General features: G+C 51.8%; 1 protein-coding gene across 1 annotated transcript; it reads left to right on the top strand.

The window, feature by feature from the left end:
* Window positions 1-902: 902 nt before the first annotated feature.
* Window positions 903-15,017, top strand: LOC136302491 (IgGFc-binding protein-like). Its single transcript, XM_066205967.1, is given in 17 exon segments — window positions 903-920; window positions 971-2,057; window positions 2,144-2,478; window positions 2,703-3,273; window positions 3,562-4,166; window positions 4,540-4,751; window positions 5,759-6,317; window positions 6,697-7,233; window positions 8,242-8,246; window positions 9,087-9,330; window positions 10,020-10,242; window positions 11,161-11,759; window positions 12,262-12,855; window positions 13,468-13,626; window positions 13,747-13,887; window positions 14,518-14,739; window positions 14,805-15,017. Coding segments are annotated over 17 exon segments (6,324 nt in total).
* Window positions 15,018-16,707: the final 1,690 nt, after the last annotated feature.

Raw genomic sequence — 16,707 nt, 5'->3', positions numbered from 1 at the left:
TTTGTTTTCTATTATGATTAATACTGAAATAAATTCAATAATCACAGCAGTTATTATTGTGTTACTTTAATTATTTTTAATAATTATGGATTTGGATTAAATCTTTGCTGATATTCTATTAAAATTAGGTACAAAATAATGGAAAAATTGCTACTGTATATTTAAATAGAACTATTGAACATTACAGTGTTATAATTAATAGATCTGTATAATAATAACATAGAAAACTATATAACCAAGTTATATAGTGGATAACAAGTATAATAATACAGTAACAGGCTAAAAAAGTAATTGACGTGTTTTTACTGATATATGAGTCCTATATTATTAATATTTTATCAGTGTGCTAATAATTAGTAATATCCTAAAGGGTATTACATAATAATATTAATGTATCAATAACACGTGATATAACAGTATAAATACCTAGTCATATTGCTGTATTAGGGAGAGTATTTTATAGAATTAATATTAGTTAATGACACATTATTTCATATTATTAACACATTGATGTATTTTAATATTTTGTCAATAGAACATATAAATAAGAGTTTAATATTTATACATTAATATTTATAGTTTTATTCAAATGTTGTTTATTAACATAATAAACTAAATATAATTTCTATTATGATTGTATGTAAAAAGAGACTTTATAAATTGGATACTGCAGTCATATCTTTAAAGTAATGTCAGTACAATTCCTACTATAAAATAGGAAAATTGGTATATAAACACATATAAAATTGATATTAAAAATCAATATAAAAATATAAAAGCCCCTTTATTCAACCCCCTTGGTTGATATAAAAATTAACCAAGGCCCCGTTTTCCCCCTGTTTTCCCAGCATTCTCCAGTGCCAGCTACCGGGGCCGGGAGTTCCTGGCCGTGTTCCCACAGAATGATGATGAGTCTTCTAGTGCCTACCTGCAGCTACTGCTCACTTCCTATGGCCCTGACGACACCCAGGTGTCGGTGACACTTCGTGGCGGCTCCATCACCCAGAATGTCACCCTGAGGCCAGATGTCACTGTGCCCTTGCCCCTCCCCGCTAACCTGGAACTCACTGGAAGCCGCACTTCCCATAAAACCTTGGTGGTCCAGGCCAGCGCTGACATCTCCGTGGTGGCTGTCAGCACCAAAGGCTACACCGTGGGTGCCACTGCCCTCCTGCCTGTGGAGAGTCTGGGCACCAGGTACTACGTGGTGACACCCCTTGGGAACAACACTTATGGCATGGCCGAGTTTGTGGTGGCCGCCGGCGCCACCACCACCGCTGTCAGCATCACCACCACCACCACTTTCCACTATGCCGGGGCCACCTACATCCCTGGTGCCGTGCTGCGCCTGTTCCTGCAGCCCTACCACAGCTTGCAGCTCCAGAGCAGCCAGGACTTCACTGGCACAGTCGTGATGTCCGACACCCCTGTGGCCGTCCTCAGTGGCCACACCTGTGTCAAGGTGTCTGCTGGCTTTGACTTCGTGGTGGAGCAGCTCCTGCCAATGACAGAGTGGGGGAGGACCTATGTGGTGCCACCGAACCCGCTGCAGGCAGGCGCTGACTTTGTTTATGTGGTGACGGATGAAGACAACACCATCACCTACAACACCGGGAGCGGGAATGCCACTGTGGCCATGGTGGCAGGGGCGGTGCAGATGTTTGTGGTGAACCGTAACTCCCACCTGTACATCAGTGCTGTGGTGGCAGTGCAGGTGGTGTTTTTCTTCAGCGGGTCATCTTGGCAAGATCCCTTCCTCCTTGTTGTCCCACCTGTCAACGCTCACTGCACTGCATTCCGCTTCAGCAACGTGCCCAGCCAGAATAACCATGCCATCCTCATTGAACCCACCACTGCCACTGCCACTACCACCCTCAACCATCGGCCAGACAACACCGTGGCATGGCAGGCCATTCCTGGCACAGATTTCTCCTGGGCCAGCATCACCGTGAGCGCAACGATGCAGAGCGCCGAGAACTCGCAGGTGCCTATTGGCCTCCTGGTGTTTGGGTTCCAGAGTCACACTGGATACGGCTTCCCTGGGCTCTGTGCCGCCAGTGAGTACAGTCAGTCCATTGTTGCATCACTCCAACGGTTGGGTGTTGTCCAGTTGACCATTCACAGGGTTTCCCCTCCTTTTCAGTCCCCATACCGCTCTCCTGTGAGGATTTGGTATGCAAGGAGAGGTGTGAGATGGTGTATGGACAACCGGAGTGCATCCAGGAGATTTTCTCCACCTGTTGGCTCGCTGGCGGGCCACACTACCGGAGTTTTGATGGAAAATCCTTTGATTTCATGGGAACATGTACCTACACCTTGACCACCATCTGCAATCCGGATCCTACCCTTCCTGCCTTCTCTGTTGAAGTCAAAAAGGAGAAACAGGAGAACTCCAAAGTTTCCTCCATCGGGTCCATCACCGTCCATGTTGACAACATCACTGTCACTGCTGTCCGGTCAGAGAACGGGATGGTGAGGGTAAGCAAAAAACCATCATCATTCCCAAATTCCAAGTAATGTCATGGAATTTCACTGCAATTCCATATTTAGCAATGATCTTGAGGGTCTTTTCCTAAATAATTTCAGGATTTGCTGGTGTGCAGGTAACCCTTGCATGAAAACACTTCCTGTCTTCTTCATCTCCATGTATTGCCCAATTTTGATGGGTTTTGGTTGTGTTGATGGTTGTTGTTGTCCTGCAGGTGAGCAACCTCCGCTCGCGCCTCCCCATCTCCCTCTCCCATGGGAAGCTCTGCATCTACCAGAAGGGTAAATCCATGTTGATCCACTCGGATTTCAACCTGAAGGTCCTCTACAACTGGGACGATCATGTAGTGATCAAGCTTCCGGCTACTCTTTCTGGAAAAGTCTGCGGAATGTGTGGGAACAACAACGAGGACCCCCAAGATGACGCCCTCTCTCCTGATGGAAAACAGGTGTGGGATATTGTGGAGCTGGGGAGGAGCTGGAAGGTGGCCAGTGAGAGTGGCTGCTGCCAGGACACCTGTGACGGCGACTGTGGGCGGTGCAGATGGGACCAGGTGGTGGCATACAAGGCAGAAACCTGGTGTGGGAAGTTGTCCCATCATTCTGGGCCATTCCAGTCATGTCATGACACTATCAGGCCCAATATCTACGTGAAGAACTGTATCAATGACCTGTGTGCCAATGAGGGACGTCATGATGTGCTGTGCCACGCCCTCCAGATCTATGCTGATGACTGCCAGGAGGAGGGGATCAATGTTTCCGATTGGAGGACAACAGTGGGATGTCGTGAGTAGAGGGTGGTTGGGTAAAATACTCCTTGGGGTGGGCGGAACCTAATTAATGTGGGACTGAAGATCCATGGGATCATGGGTTGGGAAAGGTTATGGCAGCAGATCCAGGCAGGAAGGCCATGGAATTCCATACAGACTCCAGAAAGTCCAGGTGGAAGGCCTAGGAAGTCTGTGGAGACTTCAGAAAACCTATGGAGCCTCCAGGATATCTGTGTAGATAGTCAAAGAAGTCTCTCCCGCCATGTGCCACTGCACCCTGACCACTGTCTCCCTCCCTGTCCAGCTCTCACTTGCCCGCCCAACAGCACCTACAGCACCTGTGGCCTTGCCTGCCCTGCCACCTGCAACATTCCTGCTGTGTCATCCAGCTGCACTGCTGTCACCACCTGCGTGGACACCTGCGTGTGCCATGAGGGCCTTGTCCTTGATGGCAACACCTGCATACCCCCCTCTGAATGTGGCTGTGTCTTTCGGGGTCTCTTCTGTGGCCTTGGTGAGGAATTTTGGGGTGACCTCACCTGCACCCAACGCTGCGTTTGTGACGCGGAGCAGCGGCAGGTGGTGTGCCGGGATTCTGGTTGTGGCGCCAAGGGGGAATGCCGAGTGGAGGAGGGGATCCAGGATTGTTATCCCAAAATTTCTGGGGTCTGCACTGCTGTTGGAGCCACCCACTACGAGACCTTTGATGGCAAGAGGTTCATCTTCCAGGGGACATGTACCTACCTGTTGGTTGGGTTATGTGAGGACACCCCAAATTTGGTGGGATTCCAGGTATTGGTGCAGAATGGCCACCGGCGTGACAAGCTCATGTCATCCATTGCTGTGGTGACAGTCAAAGTCTACAACAAAACCATCAGCATCAGCAGGGAACACCCTGGAAAAATCATGGTGAGTTTAGGGAATGATCCCTTATCTTTTCACCACATTCTGCACCTCATCCCAAACCTCATCCCATTAACAAGTGCTTAAATCTGAAATGTAATAGAATCAATGTCATTTGGGTGTTGCAGCTGTTGAAAGCGGAATTGGAATTTGCCATCAGACCCAAAAGTTATCAATTTTTATGGTTTTCTCCCCAGATCAATGAGTGGTTGATCAGCCTCCTTTTGGGACTTGGACCTTCTCACCCTCTTAAATCCCAAATTTAATTCAATTCAAAATTTAATTAAATCAATGCTTTTTGATTGCTCTGGCTGTTGAAAATAGTTGGAATTTACCATCAGACTCCAAATTTGATCACTTTTTATGGTTTTCTCTCCAGATTGATGAGCAGTTAGTCAATCTCCCGTATCGCTACAGTGAAAGAAAGATTGTTGTCTATCGTGACGGGCAGGACGTGGTGGTAGAGACCAATTTTGGCCTCGTTGTCACCTGCGACTGGTACAGCCACGTCACCGTCACAGTGCCCAGTGGCTTCGCCAACGCCCTGTGTGGGCTTTGTGGGAACTACAATGGCGCCGCCAGCGACGACATGTGACATCAGACCCAGATGCCTTTGGGAGCAGCTGGAAGGTCACAGATGTCCCAGGATGTGGTGAGAGGTCAACAGTGGAATGTTCCAGCACTGTTGCACCTTCCCGGCTTCAACAGCAAGTATCTGGGAAGGGGTGTGAAATTATTTTGGAAGCGGATGGACCTTTTGGAGCATGTCATGGTCATGTTGATGCCCACCAGTACTTCCAGAGCTGCATCCATGACTCCTGCCTGTTCCCTGATCAGGAAGAAGGGATGTGTGCAATCATTGCCCTCTACGCCACCAGATGCCAGACTGCTGGTGTGTCCATTGGGAGGTGGAGGACAGATAATTTCTGCTGTAAGTTGGGATAATGGGAGGGATTTTCCTTCAGCAGTATCCAGAGGATCTGCAAGTCTGCTCCAAATCCATGTATGAACAAGCCAGAGGTGGGTGTGAATCCAGTGGGAATTCCACCCAAACTCTTGGTTGATCCCATAATCCACCCAAAATAAACCCTTCCTAAGGTAGCTGTCTCATCTGGAATAAGTAACCCCTTCTAAATCTCCAGTTTCCTGGTGTTGGCTACAAAATGGATAATTTAGCGGGCCAACCACCAAAAAATGCACCAAAAATAGTGGAATTGTGTTAAAGGGATCCAGCTTGGAGGTCAGTTGAGGACCCAGTGTGGAGCAATTCTTTGGGTGAATGTTGCATTTTTCTCCATGAAAATGTTGGAAATTGAGTGGTTTAGCAGTAAGAATTCCTATTGTAATGGGCTGGCATATTCTTTATGGATGATCATTGGATCGTCATCAGATAATCATTGGGTCATCATTTGATGATGCCCCTCATCACATCCGCAGGGAGGAAAATTGAGGGTTTGCCATGAAACTGGGCTAAAAATCTCTGTATTTGGTGAAGTTTGCTCCTGAATTCCAGGAAATTTCCAGGATTTGGCTTGGAATTTCCTGGTTCCTCAGGAATCCCATTGTCTCCCGGCAGATATTCCCTGTCCTTCCAACAGCTCCTATGAGCTCTGCTCGCACACCTGCCAGCACACCTGCGGCGCTGACTCTGCCACGTGCCCAGGGCGGTGCCGTGAGGGCTGCACGTGTCAGGATGGTTTCATGCTCAGCGGCGATGAGTGCGTCCCCATGTCCCACTGTGGCTGCAGCCACCACGGAGTCTACTACAAAGAGGGGGAGACGTTCTACCCCACAGAGCAGGAGATGTGCCAGTGCCTCTCTGGTGGCACTGTGAAGTGCCAAAATACTTCCTGTCCTGATAGCCGCCCTGGGAAGGTCATTGATGGTGTCTTCCAGTGTCCCTTGCAGGTGTCCAGCACCTGCGTGGCCACAGGTGACCACACCTATGTCAGCTTTGATGGGATGGCCTTCAACATCACTGGTACTTGTTCCTACATCCTCACCCAGACCTGCACAGGTGACAACGCGACATCATTTACTGTCACAATCCAGAAGGAGGCGCGGCAGAAGGGGAAGGTCTCTGGGATACAAGCATTGTCTGTGGAAGTCTATGGGGTCACCTTGACCTTGAAACAAGGAGAGAGGGCAGATGTCATGGTAAGGTGGCACTTGATGTTCCAGATCTCATGGGATGCCCCCCAAATTGGGTTTCCTTGATGCAAGAGACACCTCAGCCCATCTCCAAGCCCAGTCCATACTCCTGCCAACCTTTCTTTGTAAGCAAGGTCTGTAAATGCACTAAAACTTTGGTGGGAAAGTGTTTTCCCTAAATTTTTTGTTCTACCTCAATCAGCCGCAAATCTGTGCTTCCTTGATGAGGGGAGCCCTCACTCCATCTGCAAGACTAATCCATTCTCGTCCGAACTTTTCCTTCCAAGTGGGATCCACAAATGTGTCAGAATATTGTTTGGAAGATGTTTTCCCAAAATTTTTTGTCTCACCTTCTCACTGGAGGACTCTTCCTTCTCTATCCCAGGTGGATTCCATCTCCCACCACCTCCCCACCATCCTGAGAGAGGGACAGGTCCAGGTCTATGTACATGGGACAGGTGTCCTGCTCCGCACTGACTTCAGCCTCGTTGTCCACTATGACCTTGTCCAGCACGTGATGGTCACAGTCCCCCAGACCTACATGGGGCGCCTGTGTGGCCTCTGTGGCAACTACAATGGCCAACGCAATGACGATTTCCAGCTCTCCAGTGGCCAACTGGCTCCAGATGCAACAGCCTTTGGATCTGCATGGAAAACAACAGACACGCCTTGCGATGACACCTGTCCCAAGGATGAGTGTCCCACCTGCCCAGAGGAGAAAGTGGCAGTCCTCCAAAGACCCAACTACTGTGGCCTCCTCACGGCCCCCGAAGGTCCCTTTGGCTCCTGCCATCGCATGATCGACCCCATCCCGTATTCCCAATCCTGCATCCATGACCTCTGTATGACGGGAGGGGACACGCATGTCCTGTGCCAGAATATCTAGAGCTATGTCACCATGTGCCAACATGCCGGAGTCACTGTGAAGGCTTGGAGGACACCATCCTTCTGCCGTGAGTTTTGGGAGGGCACAAGGGAAAATGTCCTGTTTGGGGTTGGGAAGATCTCCAGGCGATACTGGAGTTTGGGGGAGCACAGGCGGGGAATGTTCCCTGTTTGGGTGTGGGTGACAGTGGTGACACCATGGGGTGATGGGATGAGCTTTAAGGTCCCTTCCAATACAACTCAATCCATGATTCCATGAAAATTCCAGCCCTCACCTGCCCAGCCAACAGCACCTACTCCATTTGCACTAACACCTGTGCCAACACCTGTGCTGGAAATGCCACCACCTGTCCCCAAACCTGCACTGAGGGCTGCCAGTGCTATCAGGGCTTTGTCTTTGATGGACACAGTTGAATTCCTGAGGAGCACTGCGGATGCTTTAGCGATGAGGAATACTATAAGGTAGTATTTCTGCCCTTTTTTCCTGTTTTTAGGCATTTATGTCTTTTTTCCCTTCATTTTTTCCCTATTTTTATACATTTGCTTCCTTTTTTTCTTTCATTTCCTTCTTCCTTCTTCTATTTTTATGTCTTTAGCTATATTTTTCCTCATTTGTTTTCTCTTCTCTCCTATTTTTCTGCATTTGCCTGTTTTCATGTTGTTTTCTTTTTTTCCTAGCCTAATGTATTTACATTTTAAAAGTTAATTTCCCCCATTAAAAATTAATTTCCCCCTATTTTTATGCATTTACACCTTTACTTCTTGCATTTCCCCCTATTTTTCTATCTCATTTTCCCACCATTTTTCCCCTTTCCATCCCCCTATTTTTATGTCATATTTCTCTTGCATTTCCTTTCTTTTCCTCTATTTTTAGGCAGTGAAATCTTTTTTCTTGCCTGTATTTCTCCCTGTTATACATTTGCATTTCTTTTTCTGCATTTCCCACATTTTTCCTATAATTATGCTTTTCCCCAGCATTTCCCCCCTATTTTTATGCATTTATGTCTTTTTTTCCCTGCATTTCCCCCTTTTCCTCTATTTATAGGAAAGGTAAGTATGTACATCCCTTTGCCTTGCAATTTGTTCACTATTTTCCCTATTCTTCTCCATTTATGCCCTTTTTTTCTGCATTTTTTCTTTATATCCCCTATTTTCATGGGTTTCCCTTTCTCCCTTCTCCCTCCCCACAGCCCCATGAGATGCTTTTCAGGGATCACTGCCAGTGCCGTTGCACCTGTGTCCCTGGCCAGGGCCTTACCTGCCATGAGCACACTTGCACTGAGGACGAATCCTGCGAAATCCGGGAAGGGGTCTTGGGATGCATCAATAAAAGTGAGGAAAAATGAGGGAAAAGGGGACTTTAGATGCAAAGTGGATCTGGGGATGCTTGAGGGGTTGACTGTGGAAAAAAGGGAAAGGGAGGTGGAGGGAACAGAATCCTGCGTGTGTCACTAAGCCTCAGGGATGGGGCAATTCTTCTGATGGTTTCTCCTAAGGTTTCTCCCATCCCATGGCTTCTTCTGTGGTCTTTCCCATGGTTTTTCTCATTGTTTTTCCCGTGGTCTTTCCCATGGTTTTCCATCCCATGATTTCTCCCATGGTTCATTCCACTACTGTTCCCATAATTTCTTCCATACGGTGATTTTTCCTATTCCGTGGTCTTTCTCATCTCAGAGTTTTCTCTCTCATGTGAGTTACCCCCAATTTTTTCCCTATCCTTTTCCCCAGCCCATGGCTTCCTGCAGTGTTTATCTCCTATTTCACCCAGCCCACGGCTCATCCCGCTCTCCCTCTCCTCCCAGACCCCTGCAAGTCCCTGCACTGCCGCCCCAAGGAGCGCTGCCGGCCCCATGGTGCCCAATCCCGCTGTGTCCCAGCCCTGGTTGCCACGTGCTGGGCATGGGGTGACCCACACTTCCGCACCTTCGACGGCCTTGACTTCGACTTCCAAGGAACCTGCACCTACACCATGGCCGAATCCCATGGAAATGACCCTGGGCTGGTGCCCTTCAGGGTTGAGGCCAAGAACGATATCCGTGGCGGGATCCAATCTGTGTCCTATGTCTCCTTGGTCAATGTTGACGTCTACGGACAACGCATCTCCTTCCGCCGGAATGAAGTTGGAAAAGTCCGGGTGAGTTGGGTGGAAATATGAGATTTTGGGCTTTTCCCCCACTTTTTGCTTCATCCAGCCAGTGCCGATGTTATTTTGGGATAAATCAGTCAGATTGGGAGATGGATTGTTGAAATGTTGGGATATTTTGGGAATAAAATGTTTGGATATGTCAGGAATAAAAAGTTGAGAAATGGTGGGAACAAAATATGGGAAAGAGAATATCTGGAAATTTCAGGAACAGAATGTTGTGATAAACTTGGAATAAGATGTTGGGATTTGTTAGGAATGAAATGTTGGGGTATGTCAGCAATAAAACAGGATATGCCAGGAATAAGATGTTGAGATAAACTGGGATAAAATGTTGGTGTGTCTAGAGAATAAAATATTTGGGTATTTCAGGAATAAAATGTTGGGATGCAGCAGGGATAAAATACTCTGGGGTGTTTGGATATTTTGGGAATAAAACATTGGGTCATAGTGGGAAGAGAATGTTGGGGTATGTCAGTAGCAAAATATGGCAGGAATATAATGTTGGGATATGTAAGATGTAAAATGTTGGGATATGAAGCAATTTAGCATTGGAATATGCTGGGAATAAAGAATGGGGCTATGTGGGGAATAGAATATTAGGGTACATTTGGAATAAAATATTGGTGTATGTTGAGAATAAAACATTGAGATAACTGGGAACGTTGGGCCGTCGGCAGGTGAATGGGGAGGTAACGCTGCTCCCAGTGCTCCTGGCAGATGGGAAGGTGCGGGTCCGTCCCAGTGGGCTCCGTGTTGCTCTGGAGACAGACTTTGGTCTCCGGGTCTCCTATGACTGGAACTGGCACCTCCTGATCGACCTCCCCAGCAGCTACTTCCGCCATGTCCGCGGCCTCTGCGGGAATTTCAACCTCAAGCCCCTCAACGACATCCCCGAGGCTGGTGACAACATCACTGCCATTGTCACATGGGCCAAAAGCTGGAAAAGTGCTGACTCTGAGGCCAATGACCCAATTTGTTGGGACTATTGTGATGGAACATGCCCAGTGTGTGATGAGGATAAGAAGGAGCTTTATGGCGGGAACCAATATTGTGGGATCATCAAAAAATCCTTCCAGGGACCCTTCAGAGCATGTCACAACATAGTGAAGCCTCAAGACTTCTATCACAGCTGCCTGTCAGACCTATGCCTGAGTGATGGGGCGAGGTCGATCCTCTGCCAGGTGCTGGAGACATACGCGGCAACGTGTCGGAAGCGTGGAGCTGTGGTCCATGACTGGAGGACGCCATCAGGATGCCATAAGAGCTGGGGTTTTCTTTGAGAAGGGAAGGAGCCAGAGTGGGGGAGGAGGGGAATGGAGTGGGATCCATCCTGGGTTGAAGCCTTCAAATCCCTCAGGTGATCCTTGCAAGTTCTCCAGAACTGTCTTCTGGTGTTCCAGCCTCTTCTTTGTGGCCCAGAACTCACCACATCTTTCTAAGAATCCATACCACATTTTCCAGATCTTTCCCACATGAGCCAGGCCCTTACACTTGTGTCCCAGATGTATCCCACACCCATCCTGCATTTTCAAGACCCTTGCCACATATTCCAGGCCTTTATCCTTGTGTCCCAGACCTCATCCTGTGCATTCCAGACCCCATGCCACATGGCCCAGACTATTGCCACATGGCTCAGACCTCATGCCACTTGTCCCAGTCTCTTCCCATGTTTCCCAGACCTTCCTCCTTACAATCCAGACTCTTTTTGTTTTCCAGACCCTTCCCCATGTTTGAGACCCTTTCCCAATCCCCATCCACTTTGTTGAATGCTGTCCACTCCCCTAATCCCTCCCTCACCCCAGTTTCCTCCCCCTGCAGCCTTACCTTGCCCTGAAAACAGCCACTATGAGCCCTGCGGCAACGCCTGTCCAACCACCTGCTCTGACTGGGACAGTCCAACCACCTGTGACCAGCCCTGCGTGGAGACCTGTGCCTGTAACACTGGCCACGTGCTCGGTGGCGGACAGTGCGTACCAGTGTCCCGCTGTGGCTGCACCCGTGATGGCCGCTACTACCGCCCTGGTGAGGAGTTTTGGGGCGATGAGACCTGTCGCTCCAGATGCAGGTGTGACACGGAGCTGGGAATGGTGGTATGCGAGGACTCCAGGTGTAAGCCGGGTGAGGTGTGCGCGGTGGTGAAGGGCGTGCGGCGGTGCGTGGCCAACAGCCGCTCCATCTGCGTGGCCACTGGTGACCCCCACTATACCACCTTCGATGGGCACCGCTACGACTTTATGGGTACCTGTGTCTACCTGTTGGCTGGGCTCTGCTCCACTGACCCCACCCTCATCCCCTTTGCCGTCACTGTGGAGAACAATCACCGTGGCAGCCACCTGGTCTCCTTCACCAAGGTGGTCACCATGGAGGTGTACAACATGACCCTCAGCCTCAGCCAGGAACATCCCCGGAAGGTCAAGGTAGGGATGAAGGAGATGATGGGGGTGGTTCAGAGTCATTGCATGGCATCTGGGGAGGGCTCAAAGTCGTGGTATGGTCTTCAGGTGCATTTCAAGGTCATCACATGACACCTGGGTGGAGTTTCAAGTCCTTGTAAGGTGTTTAGGTGGGTTTCGAAGTAATTTCAAGGCATCTGATTGGGTTTCGAGATCCTTCTATGGTGTTCAGGTGGGTTTCAAAGTCATTGGGGTGGCATCTGGGTGGGCTACAAAATCACCTTGGTAGGCTTCAAAGTCATTGCATGGTGTCTTGGTGGGCTACAAAGCCCTTGTGTGGCATCTGGGTGGGTTTCAGGGTCATTCTATGGCATTGGGTAAGGTTTCAAGGTCATTGTATGGTCTTCAGGTGGGTTTCAAGGTCATCATGTGGCATCTAGGTGGTCTTCAAGGTAATCCTTTGACACCTGGGTGGGTTTCAACTTCATTGTCTTGACCTCATGCCACCCACGGTTCTCTTTCCCAGGTTAATGGTGTCCTGTTGGACCTTCCCTTCACCCACAACCAGCAGCTCCAGGTGTCTCTCCGTGGCGTCCACGGCTTCATCACCACTGACGTGGGTGTCACTGTCACTTTTGACTGGTACAGCTATGCCCGTGTCATCGTCCCCAACACCTATGCTGGCGCCGTCTGCGGCCTCTGCGGTAATGCCAATGGTGACCCCCATGATGACTTTGTCACCCACGATGGCCGCCGTGCTGACAACGAGACGCACCTGGGGGACAGCTGGAAGGTTGGCGATGTCCCTGGGTGCTCACCTGGGTGCAGTGAGGGATGCCAGGTGTGCAGCGACGCCCAGAAACGTGCCTACCGTGGGGACAAGCACTGCGGGCTGCTGGTGAAGAAACGGGGGCCCTTTGCCGCCTGCCACGACGTCATCGACCCCACCCCTTACTTGGATGACTGTCTCTTTGATGCCTGCCTGTACGAGGGACACCAGGACACCGTGTGCCAGGCCATTGGCGCCTATGTTGCTGCGTGCCAGAGCCAGGGCGCTGCCGTGCGGCCGTGGTGCACAACTGCCTTCTGCAGTATGGGGAGACTTGGGGGCCTTGGGAGAGTAAGGGGCCTTTTGGAGGGCAGAGAGGGACACAGGGGTTAGGCAAGGAGTTTTGGGCTGTCCGTGGAGGATTCTGAGGTGTCTGGCAGGCGGAAGGAGGGTTGGGGCTCTCTATGGAGGCTTTGGGCTGTCCATGGCCGGTTTGTGGTGTTCCCAGGGGTTTTTGGGTCTCCATGGGGAGCTTTAGGGCGTCAGTGGAAGTTTTGGGGTGTCCATGGGGGGTTTGGGATCTGCATGAGGAGGTGTTGAGGTTTGGATGGGAGGATTTGGAGTTCAGACAAGGGAGTTTAGGGATGTCCCTGGGGAGTTTGGGAATTTGGGGCCTGCATGGGGAGTTTTGGGGCATTCATGGGAATTTGGGGTATCCATGAGGGTTTTGAGGGTTTGCAGGGAGTTTTTTGTGTCCATGGGGATTTTTGTCCTTCTCCCTTCCTGACAGGTCCCGTGTGTCCCCCAAATCAGCACTATGAGCTCTGCGGGTCCCCCTGCCCCCCCACCTGCCAAGGCGAAGCTGGACCTCAGGACTGCTCTGATGCCTCCACATGCACTGAAGGTTGTTTCTGCAATCCCGGATTTTTCCGGAGTGGGGATCACTGTGTGCCCCTCCCCCAGTGTGGCTGTGTTTTGGAGGGCCGCTACTACCCCCGGGGGGTGCAGTTTTACCCTGAGCCCCCCTGCACTCAGTGCTGCGTCTGCTTCGAAAATGGGGGGCTGGAGTGTCACCCCACTCCAGGCTGCTCCAGTGACGAGGAATGCACAGTGCAGGATGGGGTGCTGGGGTGCCACCCCCGCACCTGCAGACAGTGCCAGGTTTTGGGGGCAGGGGCTTACAGTACCTTCGATGGGCACCTGGGGAATTGTGGGGGGTCCTGCACCCTCCTGCTGCTGCAGTTGGAGAGGGGTGAGCCTGAAGAAGAGCTGGAGTCTATCACAGTGGCCTTGGAGCAGGAGGACACACAAGTGCAGCGGGTGACGGTGATGGCACACGGAGTGACCGTGGTGATGGACAGGGGACAGCAGTGGGAGGTGACGGTGAGTGGAGGGCCTGGGGCCTTGGGGGGATGCAAGCTCCAGTTTTGGAGACAAAAATATTTGGGGGACAAAAAGAGGGATGGAAATGGGGTTTTGGGAGGTGCAGCACTGAGGAAAGGCCTGGTTTAGGGTGAAAGCTCTGACTTTGAGGTGCATGCCCCGTTTTGTGGGTGCAAGCCATGTTTTGGGACAAAGCTTTTGGGGGTGCAAGCCTAGTTTGGCAGGTACAAACCGTGTTTTGGGGGATAAAAAGGGGTTGGGTGAAAAAGAGGGGGTAAAAATGGGATTTTGAGGGACATGGCAGTGGGGAAGGGGTTATTTGGGGGTGTAAGGGCTGCTTTTGGGGTACACACACTGCTTCTGGTGAGCACTCTTGGGACCCTTTCTGGAGTGCTAAACCAGGGTTTGGGGTGCAGACCGTGATTTTGGGGTTGAAAACTCTCTTTTTGGAGTGTAATCACCGTCCCTTTTTGGGATGTAAACCTTGAGTTTAAGGTGCACAGAAGAAGTCTAGACTCTAGTTTTGGGGGTGCAAACCTGTTTTTGGGGATGCAAACCTTATTTTGGGAGGTTAACCCCACCTTTGGTGATCCGACTTCCCTTTCGAGATGCTCACACCGTTTTCCCCAGGTGGATGGCGAGCGCCACTTGCTGCCACTGTGGCTGCGTGGGGGCGCGGTGGGGGTGGCGCAGGTGGGGTCCCACCGACTGCTCCAGGTCCAGGGGGGCCCCAAAATCCTCTACGACGGCAAGGCGTATGCAGTGCTGACGCTGCCCCCCTCATCCCGCTGCCCCCGGGGCCTCTGCGGCAACTTCAACGGGGACCCCAAGGACGACGACCCCGACGGGGAGGCTCTGGGTGGCCTCCCCCAAACTGCACCCGCCTGGCGCCCGCCCCCAGCTGCTCCCCGGCCCAGGCGCGGCGCTGCGCGGTGCTGGCAGACCCCGAGGGACCCTTTGTGGGCTCTCACGGGGCGGTGCCGCCCCGCACGTACCGGGTGACCTGCGAGCGCCAAGTGTGCGGGGGAGGTGGCGACCCCTGCCCCAGCTTTCAGGGCTATGCAGCCGCGTGCCAGGCAGCCGGAGGCGCTCTCCGGGAGTGGCGGGAGACCACGGGTTGCCGTGAGTAAATGGAGGGGTCGGGAATTTGAGGTGACAGGAAGTTTGGAGTTGGGAATTTGGGGTGGTGATGTTTTGGGAGGATGGGAATTTAGGGCTCAGAATTTTTGTGGGGTCAAGAATTCTGCAGGGAGTGGAAATTTTGGTGGGGGTGGGAATCTGGAGGTCTGAGGGAGTGGAATGGAACAGGGGCTCATTCCTGCATGGAAAAAGGGTACATGTCCGCATTTCTAAGCCCCCATCTGTAGAATGCCCAAATCACCCCTCCCCCCCCAAAACGGCAAGCCTGTGTCCTGCAGTGGAACCCTGTGCAACCAGGAGGGCCCTCCCGATGTCCCACAGTGGGAGCCCCATGGGACCACCCACCCCAAAGATGGGATGGCATTGATCCCAGGAGATACCTGTTGACCCCAGATGATCTCCCAGTAGCCCCATTGACCCCCTTTGTTTCTTCCCTCCCTCTCCCAGCTCTCACCTGCCTCCCCCCAAGAGCCACTACCAGCTGTGTGCCCGCACCTGTGAGCACACCTGCGCAGGTGTGTCGGCCCTGCCCCCCTGCAGCGAGCGCTGCTTTGAGGGGTGTCAGTGCGCCGAGGGGCTGCTGTTCGACGGCGCCCGCTGCGTCCCCCTGGGGACCTGCGGCTGCCTCCACCAGGGGCGCTACTTCCAGGTGGGTGTGGCCCCGGTGCCTCCCAATACAGCCCAATTCCAGCCCTAGCTCCTTCCAGGCTCCCCATGTTGATGCCGGGTCCCTTCAGTGTGCCTCCCACAGTGTTCCCAGTCCCTGCCAGTACACCCCAGTTCCCCACCAGTCCTTTCCGGTTTCCTACCGAGTGACCCCCCAGTGTCTCCAGTCCCTCCCAGTACATCCCAGTTCCTTCCAGTGTGCCCTCCCCAGTGTTCCCAGTCCCCTCCAGTTTGCCTCACAGTCCCTCCAAGTGCAACACAGTTCCTCCCCATCCCTTCCAGTCTCCCCCAGCTGATCCCAGGTCCCTCCAATGTGCCTCCCACAGTGTTCCCAGTCCCTCCCAGTACTCCCCAGCATCCCCCATGTCACCATTTCTCCCCAGTGTACCCTACTTGCCCCAAACACATCCCCCTGTGCATCCCCCTTTGCCCCAGGGTCTCTCCTCCCCTCCAGTCTCCCCCGGTATTCCCTGTATTGTCCACAGTGCCTCCCAGGGTATTCGAGTCCCCCCCCACTTTCCCCCACAGTGTTCCAAATCCCTCCCAGTTTGTCTCTGTTCCCCCCACAGTGCCTCCCAATGCATCCCAGTCCCTTAGTGGGGGGACTTAGTGTCCTTCCCCATGTCTCCCAGCATGTTCCAGTGTTCCTCTGTGTCTCCACCAGTGTCCCCCAGCACGTGCCAGTGCCCTCAATGGGGGGACATGAGCACACACTGGGGACATGCTGGTGGTCCCCATGGGCACCAACTGGGGATATGGAGACACACGGGGAAATGGGAGACATGGGTCCCCTTCCCCCCTCCCACGACACCTCACAGCATCATCATCCCCATTTTTTTGGCCATTTAAAGCTACTTTTCCCCACTTTCTATATTTTATCCATGGAAAACAGATTGCTGAGACCATCCTGACCCCTGACTGCTCCCAATCCTGCACCTGCCGGGGGCCCGGGGGCCTCCAGTGCCACCCCTTCACTTGTCCTATCAGCCACACCTGCGGCCTCCGTGACAGCGT

Source organism: Chamaea fasciata, unplaced genomic scaffold (assembly GCF_029207755.1).
Source record: "Chamaea fasciata isolate MVZ Bird 193981 ecotype frontalis unplaced genomic scaffold, bChaFas1.0.hap1 SCAF_29, whole genome shotgun sequence".
In the NCBI taxonomy this organism is placed as follows: domain Eukaryota; kingdom Metazoa; phylum Chordata; class Aves; order Passeriformes; family Sylviidae; genus Chamaea; species Chamaea fasciata.
Note: the sequence above shows the minus strand (reverse complement) of the source record. Positions and strands in the feature narration are given on the sequence as shown.